This window comes from Zea mays, chromosome 2 (assembly GCF_902167145.1).
Source record: "Zea mays cultivar B73 chromosome 2, Zm-B73-REFERENCE-NAM-5.0, whole genome shotgun sequence".
In the NCBI taxonomy this organism is placed as follows: Eukaryota; Viridiplantae; Streptophyta; class Magnoliopsida; order Poales; family Poaceae; genus Zea; species Zea mays.
In genome coordinates, this window is record NC_050097.1 from 45,956,327 (window position 1) to 45,983,726 (window position 27,400).

A 27,400-nucleotide genomic window follows, 5' to 3' on the forward strand; every position below is an offset into this window, starting at 1 on the left:
GACTCTTCTTTCTTTTCTTTCGTCGCTTTGAATGTGACGGGTTGGACCTCGGGTGTGGAGGTGCCACCTTGCTCGATGATTTGTTTGGAGCCTTTGATCATCAATTCAAAGCTCACAAACTTTCCTATAACCTCCTCAGGAGACATTAGCTTATATCTAGGATCACCACGAATTAATTGAACTTGTGTAGGATCGATTACAAAAAACGAGTGATCTTAGAATAACCTTGACCATTTCATGGTCATCCAATTTGGTGCTCCCGAGGTTGCGCACTTGGTTCACCAAGGTCTTGAGCCGGTTGTACATCGCTTGTGGCTCCTCTCCTTAGTTGAGGACAAATCGACCGAGCTCCCCCTCGATTGTTTCCCGCTTGGTGATCTTGGTCACCTTGTCCCCTTCGTGCGCGGTCTTGAGCACGTCTCAAATCTCTTTGGCACTCTTCAACCCTTGCACAAGAAAGAGGAAGAAGAAAAGCGATCCAAGCGACAAGAACTCAAATGAACACAAATGTCTCTCTCTCACAAGCCACTAAGTCTTTGGAATGAGTTTGGGACTTGGAGAGGATTTGATCTTTTGTTTTGTGTCTTGGAGTGAAGTCTAGAGCTCTTGTATTGAATGCAAATTGCTGGAAACTTGGATGCCTTAAATGGTGGTGGTTGGGGGGTATTTATAGCTCCAACCACCAAAACAGCCATTGGAGAGGGCTGCTGTCGATGGGTGCACCGGACAGTCCGGTGCGCCACCAGACATTGTCTCGTGCGCCAGCCACGTCACCCAACCATTAGGGTTCTGACGGTTTTGACCGTTGGAGCTCTGTCTTCATGGGGCACCTGAGAGCACCTAGAGGGGGGGTGAATAGGTGATCCTGTGAAACTTAAACTTATAGCCACAAAAACTTGTTAAGTGTTAGCACAATAATCGCCAAGTGGCTAGAGAGGAGTCTCAACAAAACACAATACCACAAGAGATCAAACACAGAGATGACACAGTGGTTTATCCCGTGGTTCGGCCAAGACCAACGCTTGCCTACTCCACGTTGTGGCGTCCCAACGGACGAGGGTTGCAATCAACCCCTCTCAAGCGGTCCAAAGACCAACTTGAATACCACGGTGTTTTGCTTTGCCTTTCAATATCCCGTTTGCGAGGAATCTCCACAACTTGGAGCCTCTCGCCCTTACACTTGAGATTCACAAAGAAATACGGAGTAAGGGAGGAACTAGCAACGCACACAAGACTCAAAATCAGAGCAACAGCACGCACACAAGTCGCAACAAGAGCTCGCAACACCACTCAATGAGTTCACAACTCAACAAGAGCTCTAGATGCTATCACAATGAACCAAATGCGCGGAATCGATGTCTTGGTGCTTAGGAATGTTGTAGGAATGCTTGGTGTGCTCCTCCATGCGCCTAGGGGTCCCTTTTATAGCCCCAAGGCAGCTAGGAGCCGTTGAGAGCAAATCTGGAAGGCTGATCTTGCCTTCTGTCGACTGGTGCACCGGACAGTCCGGTGCACACCGGACACTGTCCGGTGGCCGATTTCTTTCCTTAAACGGCACAGCCGACCGTTGGCCGCCAGAGAGCCGTTGGCGCACCGGACATGTCCGGTGCACACCGGACAGTCCGGTGCCCCCTTCTAGCCGTTGGCTCGGCCACGTGTCCCGCGCAGATCGCGCGGCCGACCGTTGGCCCGGCCGACCGTTGGCTCACCGGACAGTCCGGTGCACACCGGACAGTCCGGTGAATTATAGTCGTACGTCGCCGGTAAATTCCCGAGAGCGGCCAGTTCGCCCGAGTCAGTCTGGCGCACCGGACACTGTCCGGTGCACCACCGGACAGTCTGGTGCCCCAGACCGAACAGCCTTTTGGCTGTACACAGCCAACTTTTCTCTGACTCGATTTCTCCTGTTTCAAGCACTTAGACACAATACATTAGTCTTCAAAACAATGTACTAAGGCTTAGAAACATACCTTTACTCTTGATTTGCACTTTGTCCATCCATGGGTATAGATTCACATTTAAGCACTTGTGTTGGCACTCAATCACCAAAATACTTAGAAATGGCCCAAGGGCACATTTCCCTTTCAATCTCCCCCTTTTTGGTGATTTATGCCAACACAACATAAAGCAACTAGAACAAGTGCAATATCACTTCAAATAAAACTCAAATTTATTTTGATTCAATTTTGGCATATATGGATCATCCTTTGCCACCACTTGGTTTGTTTTTGCAAATCAAAACTCAAATTTCTATCTCTAAGTCAAACACACATGTTAAGTCATAAAGAGAGTCATTTCAGGAGTATTTGATTCAGGATTTCAAAAACTCCCCCTTTTTCCCATAATCAACATTTCTCCCCACAAGAAGCCAACTTTTGACAAGAGAGACAATAAAAGAGTTTGACAAAACAAAAAACTCTATTCTACTATTTTCAAAATCTCTCAAGTGGTAGCTGATCCATTTATCACTTTGGCCTTTATTTTCTCCCCCTTGGGCAGCAAGCACCAAAACGGGATCAATCTTGGCCCTTTAACCCCATTGCCTCACCAAAATCTTCAATTAAGAGCAAATAGGCAATAAGAGTTAAAAGATGAACTTGGAAAAGTTACTCTTTTCATCGGAGTGCAGTGGAAGTCTTGCATGGTCCAAGTCCACCTTTTCCCTTTTAATTCTCCTTCGAGACTAAAACAAGCAAACTCAAGCATATGGTTAGTCTCAAAGGGTCAAGTTGTAACACATCTCCCCATAAAACTGTGCATCACTTTGCAACGGACTTGTGAGGTCCAGGGAGTGTTTGTACAACTTGAGCACCATACTAAACAACAAAATGCAAAAAAGGAACATGATCAAAAGCATAAATACATGTATGCTACAATTCAATCCAAGTTCCGCGAATCTAAGACATTTAGCTCACTACGCAGCCTACAAAAGGTCTTCTCATCTAGAGGCTTGGTAAAGATATCGGCTAGCTGGTTCTCGGTGCTAACATGAAACACTTCGATATCTCCCTTTTGCTGGTGGTCTCTCAAAAAGTGATGCCGGATGTCAATGTGCTTTGTGCGGCTGTGTTCAACAGGATTTTCCGCCATGCGGATAGCACTCTCATTGTCACATAGGAGTGGGACTTTGCTCAGATTGTAGCCAAAGTCCCGAAGGGTTTGCCTCATCCAAAGTAGTTGCGCGCAACACTGCCCTGCGGCAACATACTCGGCCTCAGCGGTGGATAGGGCAACGGAGGTTTGTTTCTTAGAGTTCCACGACACCAGGGACCTTCCTAAGAATTGGCACGTCCCTGATGTACTCTTCCTATCGACCTTACATCCAGCATAGTCGGAATCTGAGTATCCAACCAAGTCAAAGGTAGACCCCTTTGGATACCAGAGCCCGAAGCAAGGTGTAGCAACCAAATATCTAAGAATTCGCTTCACCGCCACTAAGTGACACTCCTTAGGATCGGATTGAAATCTAGCACACATGCATGCGCTAAGCATAATATTCGGTCTACTAGCACATAAATAAAGTAAAGACCCTATCATTGACCGGTATGCTTTTTGATCAACGGACTTACCTCCTTTGTTGAGGTCGGTGTGTCCGTCGGTCCCCATCGGAGTCTTTGCGGGCTTGGCGTCCTTCATCCCAAACCGCTTCAGCAAGTCTTGCGTGTACTTTGTTTGGGAGATGAAGGTGCCGTCCTTGAGTTGCTTCACTTGAAACCCAAGGAAGTAGTTCAACTCGCCCATCATCGACATCTCGAATTTCTGCATCATAACCCTGCTAAACTCTTCACAAGACTTTTGGTTAGTAGAACCAAATATTATGTCATCGACATAAATTTGGCACACAAAAAGATCACCGTCGCAAGTCTTAGTAAAAAGAGTTGGATCGGCTTTCCCAACCTTGAAAGCATTAGCAATTAAGAAGTCTCTAAGGCATTCATACCATGCTCTTGGGGCTTGCTTAAGTCCATAGAGCGCCTTAGAGAGCTTACACACGTGGTCGGGGTACCGTTCATCCTCGAAGCCAGGGGGTTGCTCCACGTACACCTCCTCCTTGATTGGCCCATTGAGGAAAGCGCTCTTCACATCCATTTGGTACAACCTGAAAGAATGGTGAGCGGCATATGCTAGCAAGATACGAATTGATTCTAGCCTAGCCACAGGAGCAAACGTCTCCTCAAAGTCCAAACCTGCGACTTGGGCATAACCTTTTGCCACAAGTCGAGCCTTGTTCCTCGTCACCACTCCGTGCTCGTCTTGTTTGTTGCGAAACACCCACTTGGTTCCCACAACATTTTGCTTAGGACGAGGCACTAGTGTCCAAACTTCATTCCTTTTGAAGTTGTTGAGCTCCTCCTGCATGGCCAACACCCAGTCCGGATCTAGCAAGGCCTCTTCTACCCTGAAAGGCTCAATAGAAGAGACAAAGGAGTAATGCTCACAAAAATTAACTAATCGAGATCGAGTAGTTACTCCCTTGCTAATATCACCCAGAATTTGGTCGACGGGATGATCCCTTTGAATCATCGCTCGAACTTGGGTTGGAGGTGCCGGTTGCGCTTCTTCCTCCATTACGTGATCATCTTGTGCTCCCCCTTGATCACACGCCTCCTTTTGATGAACCTGTTCATCGTCTTGAGTTGGGGGATGCACCGTTGTTGAGGAAGAAGGTTGATCTCGTTCATCTTGTTCCTGTGGCCGCACTTCTCCAATCGCCATGGTTCGTATAGCGGCCGTCGGAATGTCTTCTTCATCTACATCATCAAGATCAACAACTTGCTCTCTTGGAGAGCCATTAGTCTCATCAAATACAACGTCGCTAGAGACTTCAACCAAACCCGATGATTTGTTGAAGACCCTATACGCCTTTGTATTTGAATCATAACCTAACAAAAACCCTTCTACAGCTTTGGGAGCAAATTTGGAATTCCTACCCTTCTTCACTAGAATGTAGCACCTGCTCCCAAATACACGAAAGTAAGATACATTGGGTTTGTTACCGGTTAGTAGCTCATACGAAGTCTTCTTGAGGAGGCGATGAAGGTAGACCCTGTTGATGGCGTGGCAAGCCGTGTTCACGGCTTCCGACCAAAAACGCTCGGGGGTCTTGAATTCTCCAAGCACCGTCCTCGCCATATCGATTAGCGTCCTGTTCTTCCTCTCTACCACACCATTTTGATGCGGTGTGTAGGGAGCGGAGAACTCATGCTTGATCCCTTCCTCCTCAAGGAACTCCTCCACTTGAAGGTTCTTGAACTTGGACCCGTTGTCGCTCCTTATCTTCTTCACCTTGAGCTCAAACTCATTTTGAGCTCTCCTGAGGAAGCGCTTGAGGGTCCCTTGGGTTTCAGACTTATCCTGCAAAAAGAACACCCACGTGAAGCGGGAAAAGTCATCAACAATAACTAAACCATACTTACTTCCTCCTATGCTTAGATAGGCGACGGGTCCGAAGAGGTCCATATGTAGCAGCTCGAGGGGTCTTGATGTGGTCATCACATTCTTGCTGTGATGCGCTCCTCCCACCTGTTTACCTGCCTGACAAGCTGCACAAGGTCTATCTTTTTCGAATTGTACGTTAGTCAAACCTATCACGTGTTCTCCCTTTAGAAGCTTGTGAAGGTTCTTCATCCCCACATGTGCTAAGCGGCAATGCCACAACCAGCCCATGCTAGTCTTAGCAATTAAGCATGCATCTAGACTGGCCTCTTCTTTTGCAAAATCAACTAAGTAAAGCTTGCCGTCTAATACACCCTTAAAGGCTAGTGAACCATCACTTCTTCTAAAGACAGACACATCTACATTTGTAAAAAGACAATTATATCCCATATTGCATAGTTGACTAACAGATAGCAAATTGTAACCAAGAGACTCAACTAAAAACACATTGGAGATAGAGTGCTCATTAGAAATTGCAATTTTACCTAACCCTTTTACCTTGCCTTGATTCCCATCACCGAATATAATTGAATCTTGGGAATCCTTATTCTTGACGTAGGAGGTGAACATCTTCTTCTCCCCCGTCATATGGTTTGTGCATCCGCTGTCGATAATCCAGCTTGAACCCCCGGATGCATAAACCTGCAAGGCAAATTTAGGCTTGGGTCTTAGGTACCCAACTCATGTTGGGTCCTACAAGGTTAGTGCAAATATCCTTAGGGACCCAAATGCAAGTTTTGTCTCCCTTGCATTTTGCCCCTAACTTCCTAGCAACTATTTTCCTATCCTTTCTACAAATAGCAAAGGAAGCATTTAAAGCATGATAAATTGTAGAGGGTTCATTCATTACTTTCCTAGGAACATTAACAACATTTCTCCTAGGCATATTATGAACAACATTTCTCCTACCAACATTTCTATCATGCACATAAGAAGAACTAGAAGCAAACATGTCATGAGAACCAAAAGCATCATATGTGTTACATCTCCTATAAGCATTTCTAGATTGTCTCCTATCATGGTACATAAAGGCATGGTTCTTTTGCACACTACTAGCCATAGGGGCCTTCCCTTTCTCCTTGGCGGAGATGGGAGCCTTATGGCTTGTCAAGTTCTTGGCTTCCTTCTTGTAGCCAAGTCCATCCTTAATTGAGGGGTGTCTACCAATTGTGTAGGCATCCCTTGCAAATTTTAGCTTATCAAAATTACTCTTGCTAGTCTTAAGTTGAGCATTAAGACTAGCCAATTCATCATTAAGTTTGGAAATTGAAACTAGGTGTTCACTACAAGCATCAATGTCAAAATCTTTACACCTATTGCAAGTTTCAACAATTTCTACACAAGATGTTGATTTACTAGCTATTTCTAACTTAGCATTCAAATCATCATTAACACTTTTTAATTTAGAGATGGATTCATGACAAGTAGATAATTCACTAGAGAGCATTTCATTCCTTTTAATTTCTAGAGCAAGAGAATTTTGTGCACTAACAAATTTATCATGCTCCTCATATAAAAGATCCTCTTGTTTTTCTAGTAATCTATTCTTGTCATTCAAAGCATCAATCAACTCATTAATCTTATTAATTTTAGATCTATCTAATCCCTTGAATAAGCATGAGTAATCTATCTCATCATCATCACTAGACTCATCCTCACTTGAAGAAGCATAAGTACTAGTATCATGAGTGCTTACTTTCTTCTCCCTTGCCATGAGGCAAGTGTGACGCTCGTTGGGGAAGAGGGATGACTTGTTGAAGGCGGTGGCGGCGAGTCCTTCATTGTCGGAGTCGGAGGAGGAGCAATCCGAATCCCACTCCTTTCCGATATGTGCCTCGCCCTTGGCCTTCTTGTAATGCTTCTTCTTCTCCCTTTTGTTCCCCTTTTCCTGGTCACTTTCATTATCGGGACAGTTAGCAATGAAATGACCAATCTTACCACATTTGAAGCACGAGCGCTTCTCCTTTGTCTTGGTCTTGCTTGGCTGTCCCTTGCGACCTTTAAGCGCCGTCTTGAAGCGCTTAATGATGAGGGCCATCTCCTCATTATTTAGCCCGGCTGCCTCAACTTGCGCCACCTTGCTCGGTAGCGCCTCCTTGCTCCTCGTTGCCTTGAGAGCAATGGGTTGAGGCTCATGAATAGGACCGTTCAACGCGTCGTCCACATATCTTGCCTCCTTGATCATCATTCGCCCGCTTACGAACTTCCCCAGAACTTCTTCGGGCGACATCTTGGTGTACCTAGGATTTTCACGAATATTGTTCACCAAATGAGGATCAAGAATGGTAAAGGACCTTAGCATTAGGCGGACGACGTCATGATCCGTCCATCGCGTGCTTCCGTAGCTCCTTATTTTGTTGATAAGAGTCTTGAGCCGGTTGTATGTTTGAGTTGGCTCCTCGCCCCTTATCATTGCGAACCGTCCAAGCTCGCCCTCCACCAACTCCATCTTGGTGAGCAAGGTGACATCATTCCCCTCATGAGAGATCTTGAGGGTGTCCCAGATCTGCTTGGCATTGTCCAAGCCGCTCACCTTATGGTACTCGTCCCTGCACAAAGAGGCTAGCAACACAGTAGTAGCTTGTGCATTTTTATGAATCTGTTCATTAATAAACATGGGACTATCCGTACTATCAAAGTGCATTCCACTTTCTACAATCTCCCATATGCTAGGATGGAGAGAGAACAAGTGACTACACATTTTGTGACTCCAAAATCCGTAGTCCTCTCCATCAAAATGAGGAGGTTTACCAAGTGGAATAGATAATAAATGAGCATTAGTACTTTGAGGAATACGAGAGTAATCAAAAGAAAAGTTCGAATTGACCGGTTTCTTTCTCTCGTATTCGTTGTGGTCGTCGTCCTTTTGGGAGGAAGTACACTCATCGCTGTCGTAGTAGACGATCTCCTTGATGCGTCTTGTCTTCTTCTTCTTCCCATCTTTGCGTCTGTGGCCCGAGCCCGAGTCGTTGGACTTGTCATCCCTTGGCTCGTTGACGAAGGACTCCTTCTCCTTGTCGTTGATCACGATTCCCTTCCCTTTAGGATCCATCTCTTCGGGCGGTTAGTCCCTTTGTGAAGAGAACGGCTCTGATACCAATTGAGAGCACCTAGAGGGGGGGGTGAATAGGTGATCATGTGAAACTTAAACTTATAGCCACAAAAACTTGTTAAGAGTTAGCACAATAATCGCCAAGTGGCTAGAGAGGAGTCTCAACAAAACACAATACCACAAGAGATCAAACACAGAGATGACACAGTGGTTTATCCCGTGGTTCGGCCAAGACCAACGCTTGCCTACTCCACGTTGTGGCGTCCCAACGGACGAGGGTTGCAATCAACCCCTCTCAAGCGGTCCAAAGACCAACTTGAATACCATGGTGTTTTGCTTTGCCTTTCAATATCCCGTTTGTGAGGAATCTCCACAACTTGGAGCCTCTCGCCCTTACACTTGAGATTCACAAAGAAATACGGAGTAAGGGAGGAACTAGCAACGCACACAAGACTCAAAATCAGAGCAACAGCACGCACACAAGTCGCAACAAGAGCTCGCAACACCACTCAATGAGTTCACAACTCAACAAGAGCTCTAGATGTTATCACAATGAACCAAATGCGCGGAATCGATGTCTTGGTGCTTAGGAATGTTGTAGGAATGCTTGGTGTGCTCCTCCATGCGCCTAGGGGTCCCTTTTATAGCCCCAAGGCAGCTAGGAGCCGTTGAGAGCAAATCTGGAAGGCTGATCTTGCCTTCTGTCGACTGGTGCACCGGACACTGTCCGGTGCCCGATTTCTTTCCTTAAACGGCACAGCCGACCGTTGGCCGCCAGAGAGCCGTTGGCGCACCGGACATGTCCGGTGCCCCCTTCTAGCCGTTGGCTCGGCCACGTGTCCCGCGCAGATCGCGCGGCCGACCGTTGGCTCACCGGACAGTCCGGTGCACACCGGACAGTCCGGTGAATTATAGTCGTACGTCGCCGGTAAATTCCCGAGAGCGGCCAGTTCGCCCGAGTCAGTCTGACGCACCGGACACTGTCCGGTGCACCACCGGACAGTCCGGTGCCCCAGACCGAACAGCCTTTTGGCTGTACACAGCCAACTTTTCTCTGACTCGATTTCTCCTGTTTCAAGCACTTAGACACAATACATTAGTCTTCAAAACAATGTACTAAGGCTTAGAAACATACCTTTACTCTTGATTTGCACTTTGTCCATCCATGGGTATAGATTCACATTTAAGCACTTGTGTTGGCACTCAATCACCAAAATACTTAGAAATGGCCCAAGGGCACATTTCCCTTTCAGCACCAGACAGTCCGGTGCCGCACCGGACAGGTACTGTTCATTGTCCAGTGCGCCTTCTGGCGCTGTTCTGACTCTGCGTGAACTGTCCGCGCACTGTTCCCGGCATTGTTCACTTTTGCAGACGACCGTTGGCGCAGTAGTTGTTGCTCCGCTTGGCGCACCGGACAGTCCGGTGAATTATAGCGGAGCGGCTCTCCAGAAACCCGAATGTGGCAAGTTCAGAGTGTACGGTCCCTGGTGCACCGGACACTGTCCGGTGCGCCAGACCAGGGCACACTTCGGTTTTCTTTTGCTCCTTTCTTTTGAACCCTAACTTGTTCTTTTTATTGGTTTGTGTTGAACCTTTGGCACCTGTAGAACATATAATCTAGAGTAAACTAGTTAGTTCAATTGTTTGTGTTGGGCAATTCAACCACCAAAATCATTTAGGAAAAGGTTTGACCCTATTTCCCTTTCACTAGGTTATGATAACTACATACCCCTAAGACTGAAACATAGATGACAACTGAAATGTCGTTTCAGAGCACACAACCTAACAGTTGTTGGCTGTAGACGACTACTTATAATTTCAAAAGGATGTCATCTCTCTTAAACTGTAATACATGGCTAATAAATATTCCAGTAGCTATTGCGTGTAGACCTATCAGAATCGCTGAAGTACCACTCATCACTGACTTCGAGGCAGTACAACTCGTCTTCATCAAAAGATCGATCAGTAACTGTTGGAGGGGTCGACGGAGTTGTAGGTTCAACACTTATGTCATCCCCCTGGTCCTTAGCAATTTCTGGAAATGCTTGCACTTTTGCCTATAAGGCATCTTGCTGTAGCAATTCTAGTCTTTCTTTGATGGCAAACAAGGTTCTAGCTACGATCTCTTCATCATGCATGTGGTCTAAAGCATGATCTACTAAACCACCCAGTGATTTGGTGGCATCCTCGGCACAGTCAACAAGGACTTTGAGCAAAGCCTTCATGTTTTCTTCTGTCGAGGATGCCATGATGAAATGTGCTGCAAAGAATTAATATATGAAGTAACAAGTGCATACCCATAGAAACCATATAGGCACATGGAATGAATAAGTACAGAAATTGAACAACAAAATTCTAGGCAGGGACATATAATGGTCATGAAAGCATGACTAATATTGATGGGAGGAACATAAAAAAGTTCATGGAAGCATGACTCATGATAGAGCAAACACAAAAAACTCTAACATACTGATTATGTATATTTAAATAGGATAATAATGCTGAAGAATAGCATCAGACCTTGCAGTTGTCATGATGTACTCATAAAGTATATGAAAGAGGAAACTTAAATTGTATCATTGCTTGGTAACATAGGATCAGAACACCTGAATAAGGAAAAGCACTTAAAGTTCCAAACAACATTAACAACTCATGATTTGTACAGAACATGAGGCACACAAATTTATGAAGTAATCATTTTTGTCATATGTAGTACAGAATTGATTTTATTAACTATAGAATGACCATGAATTAGCCAGGGTTCATGTGTGAAGAAATGTTAGGTTGTTCAAAGAGCACACATATATTGAACCATTATTGGGTACCATAGGATCATAACACGTGAATAAATAAACAGGTTCGTGTTGCAAAAAACATTATAAACTCCTGTTTCAAACTGAACATGAGGCACACAAATATGTGGACTCATCAAAGTTTCATATGTCAAACTGAATTTGACATAGCACCAGCTTCAAATCAGTCTTGCTAATCACATAAGTAACCATTTAATTATGCCATATGGACAACAAACTGGAACTGAGCAAACAAAATATGCCCCCAAATCTAGGGTTCGTATGATCGCGGGCGGCAGACCAATCCCCCACGGATGCATCATCCAGATTGATGTTAAATACCCTCAATCTACCACCGGAGCAGATCCATGTACACTTATGTCAAAGGTTGATGAAGTGTGTTAAGAAAACCTTAACCGATAGAGCAGATCCATGTACACTAGTGCTGCTCATACTATTCGAACCCGGTCATTGACATGACTTCGGTAAACTACAGAACTAAGCACGTACAATTTGCAAAAATAAAGGAAGACTCATGAACCTGGGAGCAGATAGAAGAACGCGGTCGCACCTGAAGAACGGAAGATTCGGGCCGCAACAACACGAATCGAAGCGACAAAGTCCGGATCTGAGGATGGCGTCCACGCTCGGAGAGGAAAACAACGGATGCGGCGACGAAGAGCCTCGGCAGACTGCGATTTGTGGGTGCTTCGGCTTCCGACGTGAACGGGGTTGACTGCTCACGAACTCGACGTGCTCTTCTTCGTCCTCCTCGCCGCCGACCTCCACCGGCTCCGAATCGCCCTTCCGCCGGCAGATCCGCCGCCCCGTCGCCCGATTTTGCCCCACTTCCACAGACACGTCGAGAGGGAGCGAAGTAGACCGAGAACTTTCCTTGGTCTGGCGCGGGCGTCGACTTTCACGATAAACCAGGCGTGGAGGACTGAACAATGCTCCCCTTCATCTAGCGTGAGAGAGAAGGGGAGCGCGTCAGAGAGGTGCCCGTAGGGCTCGCCGTTGCGGGGGGAAGGGAGACACTGTAGCCCCTAAACGGTGAACAGTGCTAGAGGAGGGGAGGCAAAGGGTCGCCCGCTGCAGGCAGTCTCAAAGGGGAGGAGGAGCCTAGGGGTAGAAGAGAGATAAGAGATGATCTTAAATAATATTGTTTATTGTATCTAAGTGACTAACATGTTTTGATGGTGTGTTAAATCTGAGCGTAATTTATTTGGTGGATTTAGGTCTTGTTTGGTAGATCTTCACTTCAAGAATTTCAAGTCTATTTCAGCTTCATCTATCCAAACAGATCTAACTCCACTAGCTCTAGCTTTAAAAAAACTGAAACTAGAGACCAGTTTCATGAAATTTTCGAAGCTACTCAAATGGTGCTTCAAAAACATTGTTTTCATACTTTCTAATAAAGTTGCACAAAAGTTACTCACCATATCATTGGTTACATGACAAATCCATACATGTCTCTTTCTCCACTAGCTAATCATCAAGAGTAATTAAGAAAACTCGTATACAAATTAAATGTAATACAGAAGCGAAAATCTATGTGCAAGCCAAATATTCTTGAACCCTACCTTACCAATTTATTGAAGTTGTTTCATAGTGAAGCTGAAAAACCGAAGCTGCGATTTTTTAAATGAAGCTCTTCTAAACATGGCCTTAGTGAGAGTTATGGATGAGGGTGATTTGGTTAGATAAGTTTTACAAAGTTTAAAGGGTTGGATAAATAGTGGTACAAATATGTGCATACATGGAGAGAGAGAGAGAGAGAGAGAGAGAGAGAGAGAGAGAGAGAGAGAGAGAGAGAGAGAGAGAGTTGGCTCTTAGCACTTTCGCTAGCGGAAGCATGCCAGAAGAAATGTTGGTGACCGCTGCCTCCGATAAAGCGGTACATCAATACCGCAGCAGACGACAACATGCAGACACACAGATCTCAGGACAAAACAATGTAACCGATGCTGCCTAAATATAACGAAGTTCACGAGTTAACATATCAATTCGTCGTTCAGATAACCAATAAGGTTGATCCGTTGATGGGCGAAACCAACACCAACACTAATTGACAACAATTATAAATTTTAAAACATAGTCAGATTGCAGAACTTCCTACCACTCGTCCACTACGGATGAATATTACGAATTCGAACACCCACAAATGTAACTTCCACAAAAAGCAAGCATCGAACAGATGCAAACCATACTACGGAGCCACTCCCAGTAGCAGTAAACAGAGAATCTAGGCCCTTTCACCACGGATCCTCCTAGCCAGCTGAATGTCCTTGGGCATGATGGTCACGCGCTTGGCATGGATGGCGCACAGATTAGTGTCCTCGAATAGACCCACCAGGTACGCCTCCGCAGCCTCCTGCAGCGCAAGCACCGCATGGCTCTGGAAACGAAGATCAGTCTGCACAAATACAACGGGTTGAGAAGTGCACTTCTACGTTTACTTCAGAATTCCTAGATTACATGACGGTATGAAAATGAAATCTCACCTTGAAATCCTGGGCAATCTCCCTGACAAGCCTTTGGAACGGAAGCTTCCTTATGAGCAGGTCAGTGCTCTTCTGATACTTGCGGATTTCACTGCAAAGTCAGGGAGAACAATTGTCATATTATTTGAAGTGTAATAAACAGTAAACAATCAAAAGAATCATGTATCGCCCACCGAAGAGCAACAGTTCCAGGGCGGTAACGATGAGGCTTCTTTACTCCCCCAGTTGTGGGTGCAGACTTACGGGCAGCCTGTCAAATTAACAAAACTAAGTTAATGATTGTTTCACAAATATATCTAAGATGACCTACTGTCCAATTCGAAGTTTAATGACCAGTTCATAGTTTATACACATAAAGGTGAAGTATGTACAGCATAACAACAAACAATAATAAAAATGGTACAAGAACAGATTACTAGAACCAAACCTTGGTGGCAAGTTGCTTCCTAGGAGCCTTCCCTCCAGTGGACTTGCGAGCAGTTTGCTTAGTACGAGCCATGGGTCACTAAACTATGGTTTACCTGAAAACTGCAAAAAAATTATAAGTAAAAGGTTAGCCAAAATCTTTAGAATACTCCTGACAAATTAATTACATAAATAATTCATCACGCATAGGTTTAAAACTGTGTCAGATTAGTTTTACGGCACAATGGAGCTAAAGACTAATTTTCTTGGAAAGTATAAATTATAAACCTCAGACTGATCCTAATCCAAAAGAACACATGAGATGATCTAATAAGAACACTATCATTACAACTGCGAATAAGGAACAAACAATCTGAATAGACAGCTATTGTAGCCTGATCACTATCCCATCTTCTCACAAGAATAATGACACAATGATACAAAATATCATGATCATGTCTTTCAACAAATTGATTCGTCCATAAAATGATAATGTGAACCACCCCAGACGTGAAAATATCAACATATATTTGTGTCACATCAACAGGCGACAGACAGGTTTGGGCACTTTTTTTCTTAAGGAACAGAACAATTAACATCAACGTTGCTGCTTTCATATAACAACACACAACCACATATAAAATTGCACCATGTACACTAGTTTAAGTGCACCGAACATCAGTTGAATTATTGTTGATCAATGGTAAATGACAACATTGACGAGGCCCGCCACAACATCGTCACAATCGGATGCTTAACTATGAAAGAACAAGGTTTGTCGAATCCAATGACCAGGCATTGAATCCAGTGATCAGGCACGACATAACAGTATCAGTAAAACCACATCTATAACCATCAGTTCTAACGGTGTGGGTTAGCCGCATCGTGATAGATGATTTATGCCTAAAACGAAGCCATGTATGCTTGCGAAATCATGTGATTGGCAACATCGTATCACGATAGTAATTGCCAAACAAAAAAAAGCCAACGACCCCGCAGCACGTAGGCACAGGCAACCACATGTGCACGAGATTAAGCATGAGCGAACCGAAAATTCCAGCGACCAACCATACCCTAATCCCTAATCATGGAACCCTAATCGCGACAGATATTCGAATCGGCGACGAGCGCCGCTTCCGTAAACTAACAAAACCGCGAACGAGTCAGTAACTGCAGGAACCGAAAATTCGAATACTGTGTCGGAAAGCATGGTTACCTCGAGCGCCTCCCAAATCCCAAATCAACAGAGAGCGGTTTGCGACCCGCGAGGCCTTTTCCCCCCAAACCTGAGATTAGAACTGGCTATTGATGGCGGCGGTTGGGTAGGGGTAGGGAACTATATATGGGGCAGTTTAGCTTGTGGTTCAAACGAACCGTGCGGATCGGGCGTCGTTGTGCTTGGCTACCCACGATCGGACGGTTGATGATAGTCGCTAAGCTGTGACGCGGATCGGGGAGGGTAAGCTCACGCTCTATTGGTTGGGAGTTGGGACCTGGAGGACGGGGATCTTGATTAGTGGAACGGGAGCGATTTTTGTACGTCGGTACACAATTTGTTCCGAAGTCTGCATGTGGGCCACAATTTTTTTTTAGTGTGATTGAAAAACCGTTAGTTACGCGTGTCCTTGGAGGACCAGAGAGCAATGAGACAGGGTCACAGGGAAGGTACTGGGTCGGCATGCTAAACCTATGCACAATTGCGGTTGCAATTACGGTTCGTTCTTCGTCGAACCCAACAAGCGAATAAAAGCCCAAAATGGCACGGTCTCTTGCTGAACAGCCAATGTCCTGATTGGTATGGTTCCAACTAGAGATGTCAATAGGGATCTGATACCCGCCAACTCTTGGGGAATTCCCCTATTAGGGTATAGGTATGTAACAAAATTCATCCCTCCCTTACTCCGTGCTTCTTTATGAACATCAAAGTGTAAGAGCGAGAGACTCTAAGTTGTGGAGATTCCTCGCTAGCGGGATATAGTAAAGCAAAGCAAAACATCGTGGTATTCAAGTGGGTCTTTGGACCGCTTGAGAGGGGTTGATTGCAACCCTCGTCTGTTGGGACGCCACAACGTGGAGTAGGCAAGTTTTGTACTTGGCCGAACCACGGATAAACCACTGTGTCTATCTGTGTTGATCCTCTTGTGGTTGTTGTGTTTTGCAAGAACTCCTCTCTAGCCACTTGGCCTTATTGTGCTAACGCTTAATCAAGTTTTTGTGGCTTTAAGTTTAAGTTTTTACAGGATCACCTATTCACCCCCCTCTAGGTGCTCTCAATTGGTATCAGAGTCGTTCTCTTCACAAAGGGACTAATCGCCCGAAGAGATGGATCCTAAGGGCAAGGGGATTGTGATCAATGATAAGGAGAAGGAGTCCTTCGTCAACGAGCCGAAAGATGACAAGCCTACCGACTCGGGCTCGGGCTACAAACGAAAAGATGGGAAGAAGAAGAAGACAAGGCGTATCAAGGAGATAGTCTACTACGACGACAGCGTCGAGTCCTCTTCTTCCCAAAAGGACGACGACAACGACTACGAGAAAAAGAAGACGGTTAACTCAAACTTGTCTTTCGATTATTCTCGTATTATGCATAGTTCAAATACACATTTGGTTTCCATTCCTCTTGGCAAACCTCCACACTTTGATGGGGAGGACTACGGATTTTGGAGTCACAAAATGCGTAGTCACTTGTTCTCTCTCCATCCAAGCATATGGGAGATTATAGAGAGTGGAATGAAATTTGATAGCTCGGATAGTCTCATGTTTATAAATGAACAAATCCATAAAAATGCACAAGCTACTACTGTCCTTTTAGCATCTTTGTGCAGGGAAGAGTACAATAAGGTGAGCGGCTTGGACAATGCCAAGCAGATCTGGGACACCCTCAGGATCTCGCATGAGGGGAACGACGTCACCATGCTCACCAAGATGAAGTTGGTGGAGGGCGAGCTTGGAAGATTTGCAATGATAAGGGGAGAGGAGCCAACTCAAACATACAACCGGATCAAGACCCTCATCAACAAAATAAGGAGCTACGGAAGCACGCAATGGACGGACCACGACGTCGTTCGCATAATGCTAAGGTCTTTTACTGTCCTTGATCCACATCTTGTGAACAATATTCGTGAAAATCCTAGGTACACCAAGATGTCACCCGAAGAAGTACTTGGGAAGTTTGTAAGTGGGAGAATGATGATCAAGGAGGCGAGATACGTGGACGACGCGTTGAATGGTCCAATCCATGAGCCTCAACCCGTTGCTCTCAAGGCAACGAGTAGCAAGGAGGCGCTACCTAGTAAGGTGGCGCAAGTTGAGGCGGCGGGACTAAATGAGGAAGAGATGGCCCTCATCATCAAGCGCTTCAAGACAGCGCTAAAGGGTCGCAAGGGGCAGCCTAACAAGAACAAGACGAAGGGGGAAGCGCTCATGCTTCAAATGTGGTAAGGTTGGTCATTTTATCGCTAACTGTCCCGATAATGATAGTGACCAGGAACAAGAGAACAAGAGGGAAAGGAAGAAGTCTTACAAGAAGGCTAAGGGCGAGGCACACCTTGGCAAGGAGTGGGACTCGGATTGCTCGTCGTCCGACTCCGACAACGAAGGACTCGCCGCCACCGCCTTCAACAAGTCATCCCTCTTCCCCAACGAGCGTCACACATGCCTCATGGCGAAGGAGAAGAAGGTATATACTCGGAATACTACCTATGCTTCTTCAAGTGAGGATGAGTCTAGTGATGATGATGAAATAGATTACTCTAGTTTGTTCAAGGGACTGGATAGAACTAAAATTGATAAAATTAATGAATTAATTGATGCCTTGAATGATAAGAATAGGTTATTAGAAAAGCAAGAGGATCTTTTGTATGAAGAACATGATAAGTTTGTAGAGGCACAAAAATCCCTTGCTTTGGAAATTAAAAGGAATGAAATGCTTTCTGGTGAATTGTCTACATGCCATGACTCTATTTCTAGCTTAAACTAGAAGTAGCAAATAGATCTAACTCTTGTGTAGAACATGTTGTGATTTGCACTAGGTGTAAAGATTTTAATGTTGATGCTTGTAGTGAACACCTAGTGTCTATTGCAAAGTTAAATGATGAAGTGGCTAGTCTTAATGCCCAACTTAAGACTAGCAAAAATGAATTTGATAAACTAAAATTTGCGAGGGATGCCTACACGATTGCTAGACACCCCTCAATTAAGGATGGGCTTGGTTTCAAGAGGGAAGCCAAGAACTTAACTAGTCATAAAGCTTCCATCCCCGCCAAGGAGAAAGGGAAGGCCTCTATGACTAATAGTGTTCAAAAGAACCATGCTTTCATTTATGGTGATAGAAAATTTTCTAGAAATATGTATAGGACCTGTGCTTATGATTCATATGCTATGACTGCTTCTAGTTCCCATGTTGTGCATGGTAGAGATATGCCTAGGAAAAATATTCATCATGTGCCTAGAAAGAATATTGTTCATGTTCCTAGGAAAGTAATTAATGAACCTTCTACAATTTTTCATACTTGCAATGCGTCCTTTGCTATTTGTAGAAAGGATAAGAAGGTAATTGCTAGGAAATTAGGGGCAAGATGCAAGGGAGATAAAACTTGCATTTGGGTCCCTAAAACCATTGTGACTAACCTTGTAGGACCCAACAAGAGTTGGGTACCTAAAACCCAAGCCTAAATTTGCCTTGCAGGTTTATGCATCCGGGGGTTCAAGCTGGATTATCGACAGCGGATGCACAAACCACATGACGGGGGAGAAGAAGATGTTCACCTCCTTTGTCAAGAACAAGGATTCCCAAGATTCAATCATATTCGGTGATGGGAACCAAGGCAAGGTGAAAGGGTTAGGGAAGATTGCTATTTCATCCTAGCACTATATTTCTAATGTGTTTTTAGTTGAGTCACTTGGATATAATTTGTTATCCGTTAGTCAATTATGCAATATGGGATATAATTTTTTATTCACAAATGTAGATGTGTCTGTCTTTAGAAGAAGTGATGGTTCATTGGCTTTTAAGGGTGTACTAGACGACAAACTTTATTTAGTTGATTTTGCAAAAGAGGAGGCCGGTCTAGATGCATGCTTAATTGCTAAGACTAGCATGGGCTGGCTGTGGCATCGCCGCTTAGCACATGTGAGGATGAAGAACCTTCACAAGCTTCTAAAGGGAGAACACATGATAGGTCTAACTAATGCGACTTTCGAAAAAGATAGACCTTGTGCATCTTGTCAAGCAGGTAAACAGGTGGGAAGCTCTCATCATACCAAAAATGTGATGACCACATCAAGACCTTTGGAGATGCTTCATATGGACCTCTTCGGACCCGTCGCCTACCTAAGCATCGGGGGAAGTAAGTATGGTCTTGTTATAGTTGATGATTTTTCCCGCTTCACTTGGGTATTCTTTTTGCAGGATAAATCTGAAACCCAAGGGACCCTCAAGCGCTTCCTAAGGAGAGCTCAAAATGAGTTTGAGCTCAAGGTGAAGAAGATAAGGAGCAACAACGGGTCCAAGTTCAAGAACCTTCAAGTGGAGGAGTACCTTGAGGAGGAAGGGATCAAGCACGAGTTCTCCGCTCCCTACACACCACAGCAAAATGGTGTGGTAGAGAGGAAGAACAGGACACTCATCGATATGGCAAGGACGATGCTTGGAGAGTTCAAGACTCCCGAGTGCTTTTGGTCGGAAGCCGTGAACACGGCTTGTCACGCCATCAACCGGGTGTATCTTCATCGCCTCCTCAAGAAGACTTCGTATGAGCTTCTAACCGGTAACAAACCCAATGTATCTTACTTTCGTGTATTTGAGAGCAAATGTTACATTCTAGTGAAGAAAGGGTTATTGTTAGGTTATGACTCAAATACAAAGGCGTATAGGGTCTTCAACAAATCATCGGGTTTGGTTGAAGTCTCTAGCGACGTTGTATTTGATGAGACTAATGGCTCTCCAAGAGAGCAAGTTGTTGATCTTGATGATGTAGATGAAGAAGACGTTCCAACGGCCGCAATACGCACCATGGCGATTGGCGATGTGCGACCACAGGAACAATTGGAGCAAGATCAACCATCTTCCTCAACAATGGTGCATCCCCCAACTCAAGACGATGAACAGATTCATCAAGAGGAGGCGTGTGATCAAGGGGGAGCACAAGATGATCATGTGATGGAGGAAGAAGCACAACCGGCACCTCCAACCCAAGTTCGAGCGACGATTCAAAGGAATCATCCCGTCGACCAAATTTTGGGTGACATTAGCAAGGGAGTAACTACTCGCTCTAGATTAGCTAACTTCTGTGAGCATTACTCTTTTGTCTCTTCTATTGAGCCTTTCAGGGTAGAAGAGGCCTTGCTAGATACGGACTGGGTGTTGGCCATGCAGGAGGAGCTCAACAACTTCAAGAGAAATGAAGTTTGGACACTGGTGCCTCGTCCTAAGCAAAATGTTGTGGGAACCAAGTGGGTGTTCCGCAACAAACAAGAAGAGCACGGCATGGTGACGAGGAACAAGGCTCAACTTGTGGCAAAAGGTTATGCCCAAGTCGCAAGTTTGGACTTTGAGGAGACTTTTGCTCCTGTGGCTAGGTTAGAGTCCATTTGTATCTTGCTAGCATATGCCGCTCACCATTCTTTCAGGTTGTTCCAAATGGATGTGAAGAGCGCTTTCCTCAACGGGCCAATCAAGGAGGAGGTGTACGTGGAGCAACCCCCTGGCTTCGAGGATGAACGGTACCCCGACCACGTGTGTAAGCTCTCTAAGGCGCTCTATGGACTTAAGCAAGCCCCAAGAGCCTGGTATGAATGCCTTAGAGACTTTTTAATTGCTAATGCTTTCAAGGTTGGGAAAGCCGATCCAACTTTATTCACTAAGACTTGTGATGGTGACTTATTTGTGTGCCAAATTTATGTCGATGACATAATATTTGGTTCTACTAACCAAAAGTCTTGTGAAGAGTTTAGCAGGGTGATGACTCAAAAGTTTGAGATGTCGATGATGGGCGAGTTGAACTACTTCCTTGGGTTCCAAGTGAAGCAACTCAAGGACGGCACCTTCATCTCCCAAACGAAGTACACGCAAGACTTGCTAAAGCGGTTTGGGATGAAGGACGCCAAGCCCGCAAAGACTCTAATGGAAACCGACAGACACACCGACCTCAACAAAGGAGGTAAGTCCGTTGATCAAAAGGCATACCGGTCAATGATAGTGTCTTTACTTTATTTATGTGCTAGTAGACCGGATATTATGCTTAGCGTATGCATGTGTGCTAGATTTCAATCCGATCCAAGGGAGTGTCACTTAGTGACCGTGAAGCGAATCCTTAGATATTTAGTCGCTACGCCTTGCTTCGGGATCTGGTATCCAAAGGGGTCTACCTTTGATTTGATTGGATACTCAGATTCCGACTATGCTGGATGTAAGGTCGATAGGAAGAGTACATCGGGGACATGCCAATTCTTAGGAAGGTCCCTGGTGTCATGGAGTTCTAAGAAACAAACCTCTGTTGCTCTATCCACCGCTGAGGCCAAGTACGTTGCCGCAGGACAGTGTTGCGCGCAACTACTTTGGATGAGGCAAACCCTCCGGGACTTTGGCTACAATCTGAGCAAAGTCCCACTCCTATGTGACAATGAGAGTGCTATCCGCATAGCGGACAATCCTGTTGAGCACAGCCGCACAAAGCACATTGACATCTGGCATCACTTTTTGAGAGACCACCAGCAAAAGGGAGATATCGAAGTGTTCTATATTAGCACCGAGAACCAGCTAGTCGATATCTTTACCAAGCCTTTAGATGAAAAGACCTTTTGCAGGCTGCGTAGTGAGCTAAATGTCTTAGATTCGCGGAACTTGGATTGACTTGTAGCATACATGTGTATTATGCTGTGATCATGTTCCTTATGCATTTTGTTGTTTACTTGTGGTGCTCAAGTTGTACAAACACTCCCCGGACCTCACAAGTCCTTTTGCACGTGTGTCACACCCGGATTTTAGGGGTCCAAAACCTGGGCGCGAACATAATCACCAGGTGTGCTGGGACCAAGTCTCACACATATGATGATTCATGGCACAGGATCGAATGTCACATCATTACTACATAACAGGAGTTCTGTACAAAATAAATAAATAATTACATTATAAGGAGACAACGGTCCAGCAACCCAAAGTTGACTGGGAGACGACGGCCTAGACCACTCACGAACTCATCACAGCATCCTCCATGCGCCTCATCCTGCAGTACCTGTTCTTGACCTGTGGGGGTGTGAGACAGCAAGAGTGAGCTCACATACGTTCATCGCTCAACAAGTTGTGGGGAATAATGTGAATGAACTCGCCAAAGATGGGAGCTCATGTGAAGTGTAAGGCTTACCAAAGGAGATGGTTAGAGCTGAGCATTGCTTTTAAAGTTGGTCAAAATTTTATTAGCAGTTACTAAGTATAAGTAAATACCAACCCAATTAAGTAGTAGAACAAAAGTAACAACCTCACCTGCGATGCAATGCATATGACAAATTGAGTTTAGGTTCCATAATTTAATCATGTGAGGGTCCGAGCCGCTCCTGACCGTGAGCACGGCTAGTATACCAGTTTTACACTCTGCAGAGGTTGCGCATCTTTACCCACAAGTCATGTTACCCATCTGCCAAGGGATCGCGACTTCCCATACACCTCTACCGAGGAGGCGAGGCAGGGTAACACTACGAGGCCTTTACAAAGTTCCACTAGCTTCAGAAAACCCGCTACAGTTTATAGGAAGTTCCAATGCAGGAATCCCTTGCAGGACCGCCATCGCAGCAAAATCCTCCCGAGGGCCTCCCTACACTGACCACTCCCCTACTGCCCTTGCCCCTTTCGGGTAAGGTAGTCTTCCACTAGCTTTCCTAATTAATCAGCCAAGGGCGTCCCATTAAACCCTTGTGGTAGCACTGTTTTCCCGGGTGGTCGCTCCATGTTCCAATTAACATAATGATCTTATCATGAACAGTAATAATAAACAGATAATAAAAGTGTGATCATGAATAATGTATCTTCATACCCAAAACCACATAAAGCACTAGCAAGCACTACCCAAAAAGTTCAGTGGTAAACAAGGTATAAAGATAATCAAACTAGGGTAACCTATTGGGTCCCATCAAAATTGACCTATGCAGATCATTATGATTAATCAGAACATGAGTAGGTAAAAAGAAGTGATCAAGGGCACAACTTGCCTGAGACTTGAGATTCCAGGTACCAGGGTGATCTTCAGATGACTCGTAACCTCACTGCTAAACGTAGCAATATAGACAAACATGGTATAGGCAAAATTAACATCACACCAAACATAAGAATAAACTGCGTGATAATAATCTACGCGAAGTTACGAGATCGCGGGTTCGAGAACCACTAAGATCGGAGTTAAGGTGAAGGAGTTAGGGTTTATAAAAGATCTATGTGATTTAACTGGCAAACTATTTGGTTAGTATAAATCATATGATAGGTTATTTTATAAATAATTATCTCAACTTTAATATAAGTCATAAATTGATCATAGATCATCTTCTACTACATTAATAAGCAGATTAACAAAACTAACCAACATAAGTTAAATAAAGATCTAATCATAAAAGAATGATACATGTTATAATAAATGTCGTTACTACGTAGTAGATATTTATACGGTACTAACGCAACTTGGACGGATCAAATCGGAGTTATAGATTTTAAGTTATGAATTTCTAAAGATTTTATGTGTTTTGTACAAGATTTAATAGGATATAAATTTTATGGTGACATTCATGTGAAAACAGTAGTACTAGATGATAAACCATAATATTACAAAATTATAGGAACTGGAATGGACTAAAAAGGAGTTAGAATGTATTTTCTAGGAATTACTTAAGTTCCTATAATTATTTTCACACAAAAATGTATTTTCTAAATGAATTCTTTGGATTTTCTGTTCTCTGGACTGAGCATTAAATTCTGTAAAAGACAGGGGCTGGTGCGCAAGTATTCCCTAGACTCAGATTTACCCCCGCGGTGGACTGCGGGTTGAATTTCTAAATCTGTAGGGGTTCTTTTGAAATATGGCCAGACCGAAGGGGTATGATCTAATACAGGCCGTTGGATCTGAGTTCCGCGGTCGTGATTAGATCAGGCTATAGGCGAACCGGTGCGTAATGTGGGTCGTCCGATCAAGGATCAATGGTCTAGGGTTTTATTGAAGCGCGCCCTGATTCCAGCCACCAGATCCCGATCGGAGGGTTCTGATCGCACGCGAGAGACTCTACGTCTAGGATCAAATCTGCCCGTCCATTGGCCGATCAATGGCTGGACACAGCGTCTTCTTCCTACAGCACACTACGGAAGCAGGTTGCCGTCTTCTTCCCTGGCGCGACACCAGGCGCACAGCCGATGGTGTGCCCGCCATTCCTATGCCAGCACGCCGCAAAGGTTAACTGGACCGCAGATCCCGAGCCCGCTTCGCGCCTAATCCCCTCACCAGAAACTCCCCACGTTACATATCATATCGCAGAGGGGAGAACGGATCTTGATTTGAAGAGGAGGAGGATGAACCGTACCGTGGAGAAGTGAGTCGGGAGCAGTCCTGGGTTCGACGACCACCGATTGGAGAGACCCAAGCACATCGCAAACACGTACAGGATGCCCAGCAACCATGGCGCTCTCCAACAATCCTAGCGCCGAGGTGGCTCGGTTCGGTGACTCCTTTCTCGCTCTCTCTGCTTCTTCGATGTTGCGCACATGGCGGTCCTTGCTCCACAAAGCAACAAGGCTTGGATTATATAGTCACCCGGGTGCGCGATGGTCAGCTTCCGATCGAAATCCCAGCAAGCGGTTGCAGCTGAGCGCGGGATTCGCGCGGGTGGTTGAGTCATGGAGCTCGGAAATCCTGGGACGCCGAGCGGGTTGTTGAGGATGGGATAAGCTTGACGAGTGGGCCCCACCGAACAGTGATGGAAAGGCAGGCGCGGCGTGAAATAGGAGATAAATGGGCCGGCCAGAAGGGGTAGTTGGGCCAAGGGAGTGGGAATCGGCCTGAGCTAGTTCTGGCGTTTTTTTTTTCTATTTTCTTATTCTATTTTCAAATTCAAACCAAACTCAAATTTAAATTCCGATTAGAACACCAACATAAATGAAAAACTTTATATCATTACTATTATTTGCTATATATTTGTTTTAACTATTTTATACATGATTCCATTCATAAAATAGAAAATAGTTCATATCTTATGAATTTTAGTGAAATATAATTTATGTTGTAGATTATATATTAAGAAATAGTTTTGATCATAATTCTTATATACATAATTTCAACCCAAGAATACTTTAATTTATCTAGAAAAAATTATATTAATTTTGGGGTAGTAACTTTGAAATTATGAATATTATTAAGGAAAGGTGTTTTGATTGAAAACCCTTGGGAAAATTTTCCTTAATTCCACAAGATTGAACTTTAGGGTGTTACAAATCCTACCCCCCTTAACAGAAATCTCGTCCTCGAGATTAGTAAGAAAGGGGATCCAACAAGTTTGGTTTGTAGTCTATGCTTTAGTTTCTAGTTGGTTTTAATACCAAAAGATTTGTTTTTTTTAATATCACAAATTATCATGTGATTAGGAAAGCATGGGTATATATATAGCTACTTTATTATGTAGGATAAAAGTTGTATCCAAAGCATGGATAGGTTTGGGTAGGGTAAGGAAGGACTCCATCCTAGATTGTGGATCTTGACTCATCTTGGTGATCCTGCTTGATCCTTGAAGACTTGAGTTGGTGCTTATACTTTCTTGATGAGGTTGATCACCTTCGGTCTCCAATCTTGGTATCTCCATCTGAGCTAGGGAGTTGTAGTTAAGATGGCTAGGGTCTGTGGATAGGACTTTTTTTTAATAGGTTTACATAGATGGATTATGTAACTTATTGGGAGTGTATGGCTGAGTTGATCTATGGCACTAACTTAGGCTTAAGTGAATTAGGAGTATGGTTTTATCCTTTGTACCAGCATTAAGAATCACCCACAAGGTTAAATCATAATAGATTAGATAGGGCCTAATTTTTTTTGTCGCCAACATTATCTAACTTATTTAAGTAACTCAAATTTGGATTAGATCATGGTTGTTATTCTAGAGTGGGATCAATATGATAATTAGGGCAAGATAAATCCATAAGGATAAGGTAGAATCCTTTGAGGTCAGTTAGATCTATTAGGATGGAATAAAATCTTTTCAAGATAAGATGAATCTACAAAGATAAGAAAGAATCTTTTAGGATAAGATGGATCTATCTAAAATAGATACACTTTAATGGAGGATAATCTAGTTTTTTTTAATCTTATGAATTTTATTTATTTATATTTATGCCTATATGTTAGATGTAATTGTGGACATTACTCCACAACCCATCACACTCAATCAAAGATCCAAATCAGACAAGTATCATAAGAACAAACATTCAAGTATATAGATACCTATAAAAATAGTTTTGTTTTTGTTCCTAAGATTAGGTCGCCTATTCCTAAAAGTCACTTTAGGCACAGGACTTCAAAGTGTGAAATCCACATTTGTCTTTAGAAATGAAAAGGTAAGAATATTCAGAGTAAAGCGGAAATAGATGAGAAAAGATTAAGAGAAGTTTAGAAAGAATCAGAGTAGCAGAGGTAAGTAAATAAGGGTTGTCCAGTTCTATCTAGGTTTCGTCCTACAGTCAACATTCCTCTGATACCACTTCTGTCACACCCGGATTTTAGGGGTCCAAAACCTGGGCGCGAACATAATCACCAGGTGTGCTGGGACCAAGTCTCACACATATGATGATTCATGGCACAGGATCGAATGTCACATCATTACTACATAACAGGAGTTCTGTACAAAATAAATAAATAATTACATTATAAGGAGACAACGGTCCAGCAACCCAAAGTTGACTGGGAGACGACGGCCTAGACCACTCACGAACTCATCACAGCATCCTCCATGCGCCTCATCCTGCAGTACCTGTTCTTGACCTGTGGGGGTGTGAGACAGCAAGAGTGAGCTCACATACGTTCATCGCTCAACAAGTTGTGGGGAATAATGTGAATGAACTCGCCAAAGATGGGAGCTCATGTGAAGTGTAAGGCTTACCAAAGGAGATGGTTAGAGCTGAGCATTGCTTTTAAAGTTGGTCAAAATTTTATTAGCAGTTACTAAGTATAAGTAAATACCAACCCAAT

The 27,400-nt window shown here is 44.2% G+C and overlaps 1 protein-coding gene across 1 annotated transcript; it reads right to left on the reverse strand.

Annotated features, from left to right (window-relative positions):
* Positions 1 to 13,277: 13,277 nt before the first annotated feature.
* LOC100381287 (histone H3.3) lies at positions 13,278 to 15,502 on the reverse strand. Its single transcript, NM_001294303.2, has 5 exons — positions 15,409 to 15,502; positions 14,215 to 14,315; positions 13,961 to 14,037; positions 13,788 to 13,878; positions 13,278 to 13,699 (listed from the first exon to the last, which is right to left on the reverse strand). The coding sequence occupies exons 2-5, from the start codon at positions 14,284 to 14,286 to the stop codon at positions 13,529 to 13,531; spliced, it is 411 nt and encodes a 136-aa protein (NP_001281232.1). The 5' UTR covers positions 14,287 to 14,315; positions 15,409 to 15,502; the 3' UTR covers positions 13,278 to 13,528.
* Positions 15,503 to 27,400: the final 11,898 nt, after the last annotated feature.